Genomic DNA, 14,398 nt, shown 5'->3' with positions numbered 1-14,398 from the left:
CCTACACTGTTTTATAAGTAGGAAAGAATGTTTTATATCTGTTTGTTTCTATTTCTCACATGTAAAATTACCCAGATGGCACAATCACAAACACCCAGAGAACAGCACAATAACAACTTAACGAGAAAAAATACAAGGAGTGAAACTATAATTTTTCGAGGGAATGTTTTTGTTTTAAGATGTATTTATTTATTTAAGTAATCTCTACACTCAACACAGGGCTCAAACTCATGACCCCGAGATCAAGAGCCACATGCTCCACCAACTGAGCCAGCCAGGCGCCCCGAAACTATAAATAATTTTTAACTCTTTCTACTTTTCCGCAGATTTGGAATGATCTCCAATGAACATGAATTGCTTTTACAAAGGCTGAGAAATACAGTTTTGTGAATAAGTATTTCTGAAGTTCGCTCAAAACGGAACACTCTTTCCTCTCCAGCTAGGTCTCCTGAAAACTTGGCTACTGTAACAACTCACTCTTCAGAGCTGCAAACAGCCAAGAGTTATACCGCTGCTGTTCCTGCTGCTCCTGCTGCTCCGTGGTATTCCTAGGCTGTTGTTTTTCTGTGCACTACCCATAGGCAAACAGACGAGCCGAAGAAGGCAGCAGGCAAAACGGCGGAAGGTGGTGGTGGGGCCAAGGGAACCGGCACCCAGAGGTGACGCTCCCTGACAACATCCCTTTGGACAAGTTCCCTCATCTTCTGGTCTCCGTTTCCTCAGGCACAGAAGGAAGGCGGAGACTGAGCCAGTCCTGCCCAGCTAGGAGGTTCAAGTTTCCCTCTTCTGTAGGTCTATGAATCCAGTTTGATAACAGAGCTAACGATCAGTTAGTGGAGCTATAAAATCAACCACTTTCACGTGAATGATGTAAGCGCTCAAGTTGCTTACTGAACACTTTTTCAGTGAGAATTAGGAAAAGCATTTATTAACAATTTATTCACACACATATACACATAAACTGGAATATCAGAAATACATCTTTAAAAAAAAAAAACAAAAAAACGAAAAGGGATACAAACATGATAGATTCCAAAAATGTACTCTGACTAAATTTTTATGATTTACTTCCTTATTAGCCTTCCGTCTAAAGATTAGGTCACAAAAGCAAAACCAAATACACAAAAGCTCGGTTTGTATTCAATGAGAAATCCCAGCCAGAAGCATTCAGAGACACTCGGATCATCATTCGTTCAAGTACCTGCTGAGGTCCATAATGCGTCAGGTACTGGAGACATAAAGAGAAATGAGAAATGAAGGCCCTCAAATCAATGCAAGGGCAGATGTGACGATACACAAGGATGAAATTAAATATAACAGCACAATCACACTCAAGTCCCAGTGAAACAAGACAGGAAGGAATACGCTCTGTAGTACGAAGAGCCCCGAGGAAACGTGGAAGGGAACACGCGGGCTGAATCACGAAGGACGGGAGGTGGTGGGCGTGGAGATATTTCTGGTTCAGTTTTATAATCTATGTCCACCCTGGATTCTTCACTGGAAAATGCAGAAACACCACACAGTGTTCTAAATCAAAGTGCAAACCTGTTGCTTTTATGATGAGCTCCCCACCTCCACACAGGCTGCTCCCTTCCCCTCCCCGTCCCCTCTGGGGACCCTAGTACTCACCAATCCGAGTCTTGTCAACAGCAGATGGGAAAAGCCTCACTTCCTCCGGAAGTCCTCGAAGCACATGTTCAGGTACCTCAGCCAGGCTCTCAGCAGCTGCGACAGGCTCGGTGGCGTTCTGCAAGTCAAGGAACAGAAGGATCAGAGCAGAGGGAAGCAAACCCAGTTGGTGGGTTTTTTGTTGTTGGTTTTTTTTTTTCTGGTCCAATAAGCAAATATGCAAAACTGTCACTGCAACCTGAAGCTGGCAAGCCAGACGGAGACTACAAGATGCGAGATGCAGAGCATTTCAGGAGTTGCTTTCATTGTTGTGAGTCTCCAAAGGAAAAAACTGCAGCCTTCAAGTCTGTCTGTGTTAGTCTGTTTTGTTCAGCCACCTGTAGTCACTTTCAAACTACGTGAATCTCTGGCACCACACTGTTTTCAACTCCCACAGAATCTGGAAGTAAAATACGGCTTCAGCTTCCTTTTCAGTCAAAGGCTACCATCAGCATTTTAGAACACTTAAAAAATAAAAATCAACACTCCTACTTAAACGAATACTTCTGGCACACACACACTGCAAAGGCCCAGCCAGCCGGCCAGATCCCACCCCACCTATGTTTTCATCCTTCTGGCAGCAACACCCCCTTTAACAGGGGCTTGAATATTCCGACAAGAACACTACAACTTTTTCTGGGCCCTCAGTGGAAATGCAACCTTTCCCGGAAGCAGTAATTTACCGCTTCTATCAAGTCACATTAAACAGCAAAGTTGCCAGAATATCACAGGCTCCAAGAAATAGAGAATTGTATATAATTACTAACCAAAATTCACTTTAATCTTAAGAAATAACATTACTATTAGGTATGTATTATATAAGGGAAGAGGAAGCAAAAATCTGAGGCAACTGGTAAAACATGACTGTTCGTTTGAAAATAACGTTCAATCAAAGGAAAGCCAAGTTTGTATTGACTGTTATCCCATATACCCGCAAAGAACCGATGTATATATCATAACACCACTAAGAATGATGGGTCCTTTAGTCTTAGGTGTTTTTTATTTCACTGCAAAGGGAAACACTTCTCAAGGATTTTCAAAGATACCAAAGTAAGCAAAAAGCAAACTCCAACCTAAGGAAGTTAACTTCCCCACAATGAAGCTCTTATAGCTTTTAAGAATGTTTTGTACAAAGACAAGAAATCATCAACGTTTGTGTAATCCCAACATTATTTTTTTTGATGTTTTCTGTGCTGTGTTTGTTTGTTTGTTTGTTTAAAGTATCAATAGGCTGCTTTAAGAGAAATAAATCCGCCAGCAAGGAGCAACTCATTATGAAGGTCCACTCTCTGGCCTTTTTCGAGTCGGGATGCACACCAGCGGGCCCCCAGGGACGGAGATTCCCTTCTCAAACAGGGCAAAAGCTCACAGTGCCGGCACTCCGGAAGCACGAACGCCGTTAGCCTGCTGCTCTACAGCTTGGTTCTGACAATAATACCAAGCACACGTTAAATGCCTTTCAAAACACAAGAATGCCAGAACTGCCCCCGAAAATGGGTCTGATGGTGTTTTTAATTAGCTATAGTGTGAATAAACTCAGCACACAAATTTCTCACTTTTAAATATGGTACCCCATTTTTAAAACTTTAATCTATAAATGGTGATTCTGGAAACAGGAATCTTTTTTTCCAAAGGGGGAACAGGTATTAAACTGGCAGTGGGCACCCTAGGCTACATAATGATCACTGGACAAATAATAACATGGACAAACATGAAGAAGTACTTAGCTAAGGCTCTGAGTCCCATCAGCACATGGCCACTTAGCAGCGTGAGGAAGTTTTCTTCTCCTTCCTCAGATAGGACCCTAGCCTAAGATTTAAAAGGATCTGACACCATTTAACCTCCCTAGGAGCTTTGAAAAGACAGTGCATCAGCTCCTCTAAACGGGTACTTCCAGACACAATGACAATAATACTAACAAGTTAGCATTTCCTGAGAAAGTCCTGGGGGCCTCAGTACAAGGCACTGTACTAACCGTCTTCTATGCATGATGGCATTTACTCCAAACAGCTCAAGGGGCAGGGACTGTCATTGCTTCCTCTGGCACCGCCCCTGCCCTATCCCCTCACCCCCACCACCAACACCAACACACCCATTAAGGAGGAAATTGAGGCTTAGGGAAGTGTTGTCTAAGTTGCTCAAGACCAGGATTTGAACCTTTGTCTGTCTGACCCTGAGCCCACGTTCATAACTACTGTGCTCTTTCCAGTTAAGATTCTGCTGGATAAGGTCTGAGGATCTAATGTAAAACATGCTAACTCTAGGTGATAGCACTGAATTATAGAATTGAAATCTGCTAAGAGAAATGTTCTCACAAAAAAAAAAAAAAAAAAAAGGAAAAGGATAAATATGAGAGATGATGGATGGGGTAATTAACTAGATGGTTACACATATATCAAATTACCACTATGTATACTTCATATATCTTACAATTCGTCAATTATACCTCAATAAACCTGAAAAAAAAAAGAAAGAAAAAAATTCTGCTGGAACAGAATCTGAGAACCTCTGCCCTAAAACCTCCCAACTTCCATGGCAGTGACAGCAGCCAACGGCTCCTGAGGCAGGAATGGTCATTCCCACGGGAAATGTGTCACTGGAGTGTAATTCGGAGACCACGTGTGTTAACATTTCTGATACACCTGTGAACAGAAAGGACCTCAGCAGACCTGCCACAAGAAAAAAGATAAGACAGGGGCGCCTGGGTGGTGCAGTCGGTTAAGCGTCCGACTTCAGCCAGGTCACGATCTCGCGGTCCGTGAGTTCGAGCCCCGCGTCGGGCTCTGGGCTGATGGCTCAGAGCCTGGAGCCTGTTTCCGATTCTGTGTCTCCCTCTCTCTCTGCCCCTCCCCCGTTCATGCTCTGTCTCTCTCTGTCCCAAAAATAAATAAACGTTGAAAAAAAAAAAAAAAAAACTTTAAAAAAAAAAAAGAAAAAAGATAAGACAAATTCCTATGCATTTATTTACCTGCTTTTGGTGAACCCCTCCCTGCTTGTAAATTTGGGCTCATTTACCTAGTGGAGGAAAGCTTTTTTTTATATTTTAGTAGCCTTCACACTACAAGACTCGACTAAAATTTGCAGACTTCCAACCACACCAAGCCAACCCTGGCAGCCCCAGGACCTGGCTCTCACCTTTCCAGCTGCGATGGCTCCAGCTGGAAACTGCCTCTTCCCTCCCTTAGTTTACCTTCATAGTTCTTATCACAATTTTAAATAATTAGTTGTAAAATTATGTGTTTAACGTACCTCCTCTGATAAACTACAGTGAAGACAGATGGTATCTTTTTTTTTTTAAACATTTATTTATTTTTGAGACAGAGAGAGACAGAGCATGAATGGGGGAGGGTCAGAGAGAGAGGGAGACACAGAATCCGAAATAGGCTCCAGGCTCTGAGCTGTCAGCACAGAACCCGATGCGGGGCTCGAACTCACGGACCGCGAGATCGTGACCTGAGCCGAAGTCGGACGCTAAACCGACTGAGCCACCCAGGCGCCCCAGATGGTACCTATCTTACTCGATGTTGCGTTCCCAATGCTCAGCAGGGGACACAACATGTTTGTTGTCATTTAAATACCTGAATGAATACATAATTCTTGTAAACCAACTTAAAACTTTTTTAGAAAAAGGAGGGCTAGAAATAAAATAGCTGGGTCATCTATCGGAAAGCATTTTTTCCATGTGCCTGAATTTCTTGAATGTGAGGTAGGTATATTTCTGGGTCAACATAAGAATTCTTTTTTAGAAAATGTGATATATGCTTTCAATTCTTAGCATGCAACTTACAAGTAAACCTTTAGAACAAAAGACTATTTAAAAGAAAATTTCTCTCCCCCACCCATATATAAACTGAGATCTCATTTATACACACAAACATACATATACACATATATTTATATATATGAACATCCTTAGAGTATTAGATGTAATATTATACTCTAAACAAGGTCATGTTGGTTCCTACACGGAAGATCACCATTTGATCCTGGGACTACTTCCCAGATCAATTTTTCTCTAAAAGAAATTGCAGCATCTACTCAATTTCTGAGTCCCTTCTACGGCCCAGGCAATGTTTTAAGCACCTCCTTTGCCTTAACAATGTGTCACTCTATGGAGGAAGACCGACAAAATCAACCAAGGATATACAATGCCTGGTACTTTCTGATGCTCTGAAGAAAAATTAGGCACAAGAGGAGGACACAGTGACGGAGATGGGTAGGGTGCTATTTTAAACAGAGAGCTTCAAGAAGTAGAAGGGCATCATGTGACAGTATGGGGGGCAAACACACCAGGACAGGTAATCAGCAAGGACCCTTGCTGACTCAAGAATAAGCTTGATATGATCACAGAACAGACAGGCAAAAAGACCAGCGAGTCCAGAGCAGAGAAGGTGAGGGAAAAGCAGCTGGAGCTGACGCGGGAGAGGTAGGTAGGGGTAACACCTTAGGAGAAATGGATCACCTGCTGAACTACACAGAATATGAGGAATAGAAGGTGACCAACCAGAGACCAAACTGCAGGCTCCAGGAAGGACCCTTGCTCCCCCTTCTGGAGTGGCCAACCGCCCATCCTTGCCATCCCAGAATAAAGGCACGTTCCTGTTTCAAGGGTTTCTGGACACCGATCACTGTGGTAAGCACAGAGGACGTTACAAGGACTTCTCTACTTTCCTATTACGTAACAGGAAACAGAAGAGCTCGTTTATTTCACCGCTTGATGAAGTAAAGGCTCCAAACGTGTATCAGTGAACTGATCTAGAACAGCGTATGTTAAATTTAATGTGTTAAATTTAAGTTAACTTAATAAGCTTTGTTATTGATCTCATTAAATCAAGGTCTCCAACTTCCTAACTCAAACTCAAAAGAAGGCAGTCAGTATTCCTTCCCCTCCCCGACTCGTGGCCACAAGCAGCTCTCCTTCACTCAGTCCATCACTCAGTCATTAACAAACACTTCCTGAGAGCCCGCTCCAGGCTGGCCCTGCGCTGAGCAGTGAAGGTACGATGGTTCACGAAGCTGATCCGGGCCCTCTGCTCACAAAGTTTTCAGAGAACTGCTTTTTCCCTTCCCCTAATACCTAATACCTTTCCTTTGGCTCACGATGACTTCCCATGCTGGATGGTGGGGGAGCGTCAGGAGTATGACTTTTACTCCTTCCTCTGGACCAAGCTCTGTGCTCAATGTTTTTCCTGCATTACCTCGCAATAATCACAGCTAACACTGATGGATGTTCAGGACGCCACTCGGACGCTACTGCAAGCTCTTTTAATCTTTTTTTTTTTTTTTTTTTTTTTCCTGAATCTGCCTCTTTGTTTTGTTTTTTTTTTTTTTTTAATTTTTTTTTTTTCCAACGTTTATTTATTTTTGGGAGAGAGAGAGACAGAGCATGAACGGGGGAGGGGCAGAGAGAGAGGGAGACACAGAATCGAAAACAGGCTCCAGGCTCTGAGCCATCAGCCCAGAGCCTGACGCGGGGCTTGAACTCACGGACCGCGAGATCGTGACCTGGCTGAAGTCAGACGCTTAACCGACTGCGCCACCCAGGCGCCCCGCTCTTTTAATCTTTTAACCAGCTCGTTTAATCTTTACACCGCCACTCTGGCTGTGGGCACCTTCATGACCCTCACTCTACAGATGAAACTGAGACCTGCCCACAGTCATGGCTAGTAAGTGGCAGAGGCAGGATTCAAACCCAGACAGTCAGGCTTCAGGGTCTGGGTTCTCAAATACTATGCCACAGAGCTGCCCTGTCAAGTAACTCTCCCAAGCTGCGTGGTTTTAAAGTAGCAGAGCCAAGGGGCACCTGAGTGGCTCAGTCGGTTGAGCATCGGACTCCTGATGTCGGGTCATGATCCCAGGGTCAAGGGATCAAGTCCCGCATCGGGCTCTGAGTTGCGTGTGGAACCTGCTTAATTCTCTCTCTCTCCCTCTGCCCCTCCCCCTCTTACACTCTCTTTCTCTAAAATAAAATTTTTAAAAACACATAAAAAATAAAAATAAGAAAAATAAAGTAGCAGAGCCAAGATAAAGTCCAGACAGACTCCAGAGTGCACGTTCCAACCAAGCCAGTGGGGTATCTCACGGTCATTTAGGGCCACCTTTGGGGGGTCCACAGGGTCAGGGCTGTTTCAACAATAGTCCTAGGATGTTACCTGCCTTTTTCATTCTCAGGCATGTAGAGGGGAGGTTTTCAGGGTTTATGACAAGTGATGATGTCATCATTCCACTGGCTAATGGATGTGTGATTGTCTAATCTCATGTTTTAAAAATTTCTGAACTATGAGTAAGGACTGTAGTCTAACCAACTCCTGAACTAGGTCTAGTTCCTGGTTTTGATACTGTAATAAAGTAAGATGTTACCACCGCGAAAAACTGAGTGAAGAAGAGTATAGGGCTCTGTACTATTTCTGCCACTTCCTGTGAAGCTATACTCCCTCAACATTGTTCAAAGAATTTTTGTTTCAAGGGGCGCATTCGGTAGAGCTTGCTCATTCGGCAGAGCTTGGGGCTCTTGATCTTGGGGTCGTGAGTTCAAGCCCCACAGTGGCTGCAGAGTTTACTTCACAAAAAAGAAAAAAAAATTGCTTCAATTTCTCACATGGTAAATATCCAAAGATCTAATGCACATAAACAAAAGCCTGATGATTGCTGCACGAGAGACCACCTCTGCTCTTCCGGCACCTCCCATCTCAGGACTGAGAAGCAGAGATCAGGAGAGATTCTAAGAGACTAACTAAACCAAGAGGAGAAAGGAGGGTGGGGTCCGCACATTCGCACCCTACCTCCCCAACTTCTCCACTACAACTCGAGGAGCTGTTCCCTACAGGCAAGGGGGGGGGGTTCCGTTTTAAGGGTTTCACTCTGAATCAAGCAAAGCATACCAGAACAACCTGGGATAAATAGCTTCAAAGGCAATTAAAGGCAACCAGTTATTGTCCATGCCTCTGGGGCTCCTGCCCGGGTCGGATAGAAAAGCAGAAGAGAGTTCCTACCCCTTACTTTAAGCACCAGCCTGGTTGGGCCAAGGCAGGTGGGTGTCATTTTGACCTATCAAGGCAGGAGGGTGTCATTTTGCCTGCAGGGCTCTGGGCCTCTGCCCTGCCCTAAGGAAGCCAGTCCCCACTGTCCTACCAAGCAGGATTTCCCCTAAGGCTCCATTACCACACGCCCCACCTCTCCCCACCTCCCCCAGCACTTTGCACTTTGTAAGCACTTACTGGCTGGCTGGTTTAATGGCCTCTCCACCAGAGGCAGGTTTAAGCTGCAGACCCAGGGGGCAGGTTCCGTTTCACTCACCGCTGCACCCGGCGCCTGGCACAGGATGCCGAGCCCCGAGCAGTGGTTGCTGTCAACAAACAAGTACCTGGCAGTCAAGTGCAGGAGGTCTGTGTGCACAGAGATGGCTGTGAGGGTGTACAGACTCAACTGGCCATGGAGTCCAGGGGAGTGGATGAGATCAGAGAAGAGAGACAAGCAAGGACAAAGCCCTCAGGATGTCACTATCTAAGAGTGGGAGGTAAGACCAGGCACGATGTCACCGTGGCAGAAGGGGCATCAAGAACATGATGTCAGAAAGGCTGGGGAAAAGGTTCCACGAAGGGGGAGAAGTCAACAGTCGAATCTGCTGGTGAGCTTGCAGTGTGTGGTATCTGATCCTTCTCCACTTCCCACCGCTGTAGTCACCCTTCAGCCTGAAATAACACAGCAATCCCCTCATCCTGCGAAGGGCAGACGAGCACCCCGCGTGCCAGCACTGCACTACCGAGGAAAGCAGCAGCGAAGACAGATGGGTTCTGCCCACCTGACCAGGTATTCCACTGGGACCAGTGAAATAAAGAGTGTGATGGGGCACCTCGGCAGCTCAGTCGGTTGAGCTCCGACTTCGGCTCAGGTCATGACCTCACGGTTCGTAAGTTCGAGCCCCGCGTTGGGCTCTGTGCTGACAGCTCAGGACCTGGAGCCTGCTTCGGATTCTGTGTCTCCCTCTCTTTCTACTCCTTCCCTGCTCACACTCTGTCTCTCTCTTTCAAAAATAAATAAAGACTTTAAAAAAAAAAATTTTTTTTTTTAAAAAGAGTGTGATAAACAGATAAGGAGGGGGCACTGTCCTCGTCAGGGCAGCTGCGTGCGGGGGGACATCTTAGAGAAGATCACACACACAGACACTTGGACCTGAAAGATGAGAATGGCCACGCATTAAGGAGCAAGCATTCCAGGGAAACGTACTAAGGGGACAAAGGGCTTGGCACGTTCAGGAATAAAATGAGACCACCGTGGCCAGGTCACAGCGAGCCAGGGAGAAAGCAGAGGCTGCTGCCACCAGAACCTGCAGAACCTTGAAGGTCAGGGTAGAGAGAGACTGGAGCTCATTTAGAGAGCAGCGGGACACAAGTAGAAGGTCTTGGACAGGGGAGCGACATGACGTGACGAGAAGGTCTTCTGGCTTCCAGTCTGTTCCCTATTCAACTTCTCTGAACCCTCTGCCTTCTTGATTAATCATCCTATAAAGCATCCGGTTCAGAATTCCTTTTTTTTTTTTTAACTTTCTAAATAAACCAGTGGTTACTTTACTGGTTGTAGAGTCTCTCGAGGTTGAAGAGAAGCAAAGTAAATTAGACCTAAGAGCTCTTCTCAACCTGACATGCCCCTGAAGGAGGGTTCTGCTGCCTCCTAGTGAGTCTGTTACTGCTGAGACTGAGCTGCCAAATTTCAAACCACCTTCATCCAAGCAGCAAACCAAGGAGCAACAGCCTTTCAAGTCAGGTGGGAGTTTGCTTGGTCTAGCCACAGCCTTAAAAAAAAAAAAAAAAAAAGAAAAGAAAAAGAAAAAGAAAAATTCTATTGGAAGAAATCACAGAAAAATCTCGATTTTACTCTCAAAGTTCCTCCCTAGTCCCTACAGGCACCACTCTCTGGAGGTCCTCCTACTCCTTGGCGTCTTTCACAGATCAGGCTTTCAGCCAACAGGGCCCCCAGACCACTGATCCTTCTGGCCCTCAATTCTTCTGACCAGTCAATATCTTCTATATCCTTCCAGGTCAAGTTCAAATCCATTCATCCATGAAGACTTTCCAAACAACTCACGATAATCGCCTGCTTTTCTAATTTCCTATATGCTCAGGTTTATGTTGTATGAATACAGTACTCAAGACATACAGAGAATGGTCCCACAGAGAGAGAGACCGTCAGCCAAGCAGTGGTCAATGAGGGGGTTTCTGTGAAAATCCAAGGTAATGACTTGGTCTGAACTAAAGCACTAACAGTGCTTAGAAAGTATGTTACAGGACACAATCAGCACTTCCTTACGAGCTGAAAATAATGGTGATGATGATACCTACAGTGTTTCCTACATGCCAGGCGCTGGCCTTGACGTTTATTAACTCATTTACTCTTGACCACAACCACATGGGGTGGTCACCACTATTATCTCTATTTAACAGGTAGGAAAGCAAATACCAAGAGGTCAAGTGACTTGCCCAAGGTCACACAGATGGAGTGGCTGTGAAGGACGAAAGTCCACTCCCTGTGGAGTCCTGTGAAGGACTGAGGGTGAAAGTGAGTCACCACACAGCAAAGTTGAGGAAGAGCAAAACGATCCTACAAAACCTTTTTCTTTGCCAAAGCATTAATATCAGAATAACAAAAAATGTAAACCTTCTTGCCAGAGTTCCTCCCACAGTTATATAAGAAAAATGTCATCCAAGTTGCTAATTCTTTTTCAAATTTCAGAAATAATCTAATATTTTCATTCACAAAGACAATGTCCCAGATCTTATAAAAACTGCCAATTTATCTAGTAGAATACATGATTCAAAATGAGATTTAAGTGCCATCATTATTAAACATGTTAATTTTCTGAACTATACATTCATTAATCGAAGTTTAAGTCATGACACATAAGAATCACCTTACTTGGAAGTCTCTTTTTAAAAAGCCTGAAAAATCAAATTCGCATTTATAATTACTTATACAAATCTAATTCTATATTAATAACATGCTACAACAGCAAAAGTGGTTTCAACGTTTTATACCTCATTATGCATATATACCCAGGATTAGGAAAAAAGTGGGGAAGATAATCTAAAACCAAAGATAGAAAGCCATTCAAGGCTTTACCAAATCTTTGGAAATACATCTGTGAACAGATGTATCTGAATGGTCACATGGTCTGCTGCCCCCCATAAAGCGTCCTCTGTGAAAGGAATAAACTACCACCTATAACAACATGGATGAATCTCAAAAACACCACGCTGATCAAAAGGAGACAAACACAGGGGCGCCTGGGTAGCTCAGTCGGTTGAGTGTCTGACTCTTGATTTCAGCTCAGGTCATGATCTCAGAGTTCATAGGATTGAGCCCCACTTCAGGCCCTGTACTGACAGTGCAGAGCCTGCATGGGATTCTCTCTCTTTGTCCCTCCCTTGCTTGTGCTCTAAGTAAATAAATAAACATTTAAAAAAAAAAAAAAAAAAAAGGAGGGGGGCAAATACAAAAGGGCAAGTACTAACGATTCCACTCACGTGAAATTCTAGAACAGGAAAAAACAATCCACAGGGACAGAAAGCCAATCAGTGCCTGCCTGGGGTAAGGACTGGGGAGGTGGGGAAGTGACACTAACTGCAGAGCAGCAGGAAAGAATTTTTGGGGTAATGGAAGTGTTCTGTACCTTGAGAGAACTGAGTGCAGGTATCTGGCAATCTTAAGACTTGCGCACTTCAAACAGGTACATTTAAAAAAATTTTTAGGGGCACCTGGGTGGCTCAGTCAGTTAAGCATCCAAGTCTGGCTCAGGTCATGATCTCCTGGTTCGTGAGTTCGAGCCCCACGTCGGGCTCTGTGCTGACAGCTCAGAGCCTGGAGCCTGCTTCGGATTCTGCGTCTCCCTCTCTCTGCCCCTCCCCTGTTGACACCCGTTCACTTGTGCTCTTGCTCTCTCTCCCTCTCTCTCTCAAAAATAAACATTATAAAAAATGAAAATTAAATTTTTTTAAACTTTATTGATTTATTTTGAGAGTGTGTGGGAAGAGCAGAGAGAGAGAAAGAGAATCTCAAGCAGGCTCTGCACTGCCAGTGCAGAGCCCAATGTGGGGCCTGAACTCACAAACCGTGAGATCGTGACCTGAGCTGACATTAAGAGTCAGTTGCTTAACCAACTGAGCCACCCAGACGTCTCTCAAATGAGTATATTTAATGCACACAAATGATACCTCAATGTTGGGCTCTTAAAGTAAAATAAGTAAATGAATTATACACTGTCCTCTTTAAATCATGTCCAAATGAAACGGTAATGGTCCCAGAAAACCAAAGATAAAATACTGATGACGTAGTAAAAAAAATTTTTTAATCAAAATTTTTTTCAAACCCAACTCAAGCATTCCTCTGCTCAAAACCCTCCAACGGTCTCCCATTTCCTTAGGCAAAGTCTACTCTGTTCTTTACAATGACCACAGAGCTGAGCCCACACCTCTCCTTCATCTGCTCTGCTCCAAGCACACAGGTGCCCTAGAACCAGCCTGCTCTGCTCCCTAGCCAGCCCCCACCTCTTAGATACACATCCACTGGGATCAGGAAGGTAACTCCACTACACGGCGTGATATATATAGCATGGCATTGGCATTGGCTGCTGTTACAGGAGGCTGCAAGTACGATCTGACATAGACAATACGTACTAATGTTTTCATTTTTAAAAATATAAAAATAAGCAAGTTTTACTGGTATCTCATTTAAATTTGTATCAGTAACTAGGGGCACCTGGGTGGCTCAGCCGGATAAGCGTCCGACGTCGGCTCAGGTCATGATCTCGCAGTTCATGGGTTAGAGCCCTGCATCGGGCTCTGTGCCAACAGCTCAGAGCCTGGATCCTGCTTCAGACTCTGTGTCTTCCTGTCTCTCTCTCTGCCCCTCTCCCACTCATACCCTGTCTCTCTCTTTCTCTCTTTCTCTCTCTCTCTCTCTCAAAAATAAATTTTAAAAAAATTTTAATAAAATAAATTTGTATCAAACTCTTTTTACATATTCTATCCAGAAAACGACCATAAATGATCATACCCATTTTCATCAATTTAATTAAAGCACCTAGTTTCTTAAACATGAACTTTATTTTTAAATTTTAATGTTTATTTATTTTTGAGAGAGAGAGACAGTATGAGCAGAGGAGCGGCAGAGAGAGAGGGAGACACAGAATCCGAAGCAGGCTCCAGGCTCTGAGCTGTCAGCACAGAGCCCGACATGGGGCTCAAACCCACAAACCATGAGATCATGACCTGAGACAAAGTCGGATGTTCAACTGAGTGAGCCACCCAGGCGCCCCTTAAACATCAACGTAAACATCAACACTGGAGAGCAACAGCAGTGTCTGACAGAAGAGTTTAGACTAAACATGAACATGACTTGACATCGAGAATGTGTCATAGTATATCACACTAAGATACATGCTATTCTACAACAGACTAATGATAAGTACCACAGTTCATTGTTGTCACCAGCAAAAGACATCCAAGAATTAGAGCGCTAATATTTCAAATTCTATGAACAAGTCTTCTTTGTTTAAACTTGCAAACAAGACTCTTAGCTACTATTCTGGGAGCAAACAGTGAGGGGGAGAGAGGATGAAACAAGCTTCAGTTTACTGAAACAGCATTAAATCATGTTTGGTTAAGGAATGAGCAGAAGAATACGACCGCAATAACAATAAAGAGATGCGGACACCAAACAAAACAACCTTTACACG

General features: G+C 44.2%; 1 protein-coding gene across 7 annotated transcripts in view; it reads right to left on the bottom strand.

The window, feature by feature from the left end:
• PRDM2 (PR/SET domain 2) overlaps positions 1-14,398 on the bottom strand; it is a 124,494-nt gene that overhangs the window by 90,141 nt on the left and 19,955 nt on the right. For all 7 annotated transcript variants that reach the window (XM_086715733.1, XM_086715726.1, XM_086715727.1 and 4 more), the window contains one exon: positions 1,630-1,747. In XM_086715733.1, the coding sequence (XP_086571859.1) occupies positions 1,630-1,747 (118 nt within the window). The remainder of the gene's footprint in view (positions 1-1,629; positions 1,748-14,398) is intronic.

Source organism: Puma concolor, chromosome C1, assembly GCF_028749965.1.
Source record: "Puma concolor isolate L17-30 chromosome C1, mPumCon1.1.hap2, whole genome shotgun sequence".
Classification (NCBI taxonomy): domain Eukaryota; kingdom Metazoa; phylum Chordata; class Mammalia; order Carnivora; family Felidae; genus Puma; species Puma concolor.
This window is presented reverse-complemented; position numbering and strand designations above follow the sequence as displayed.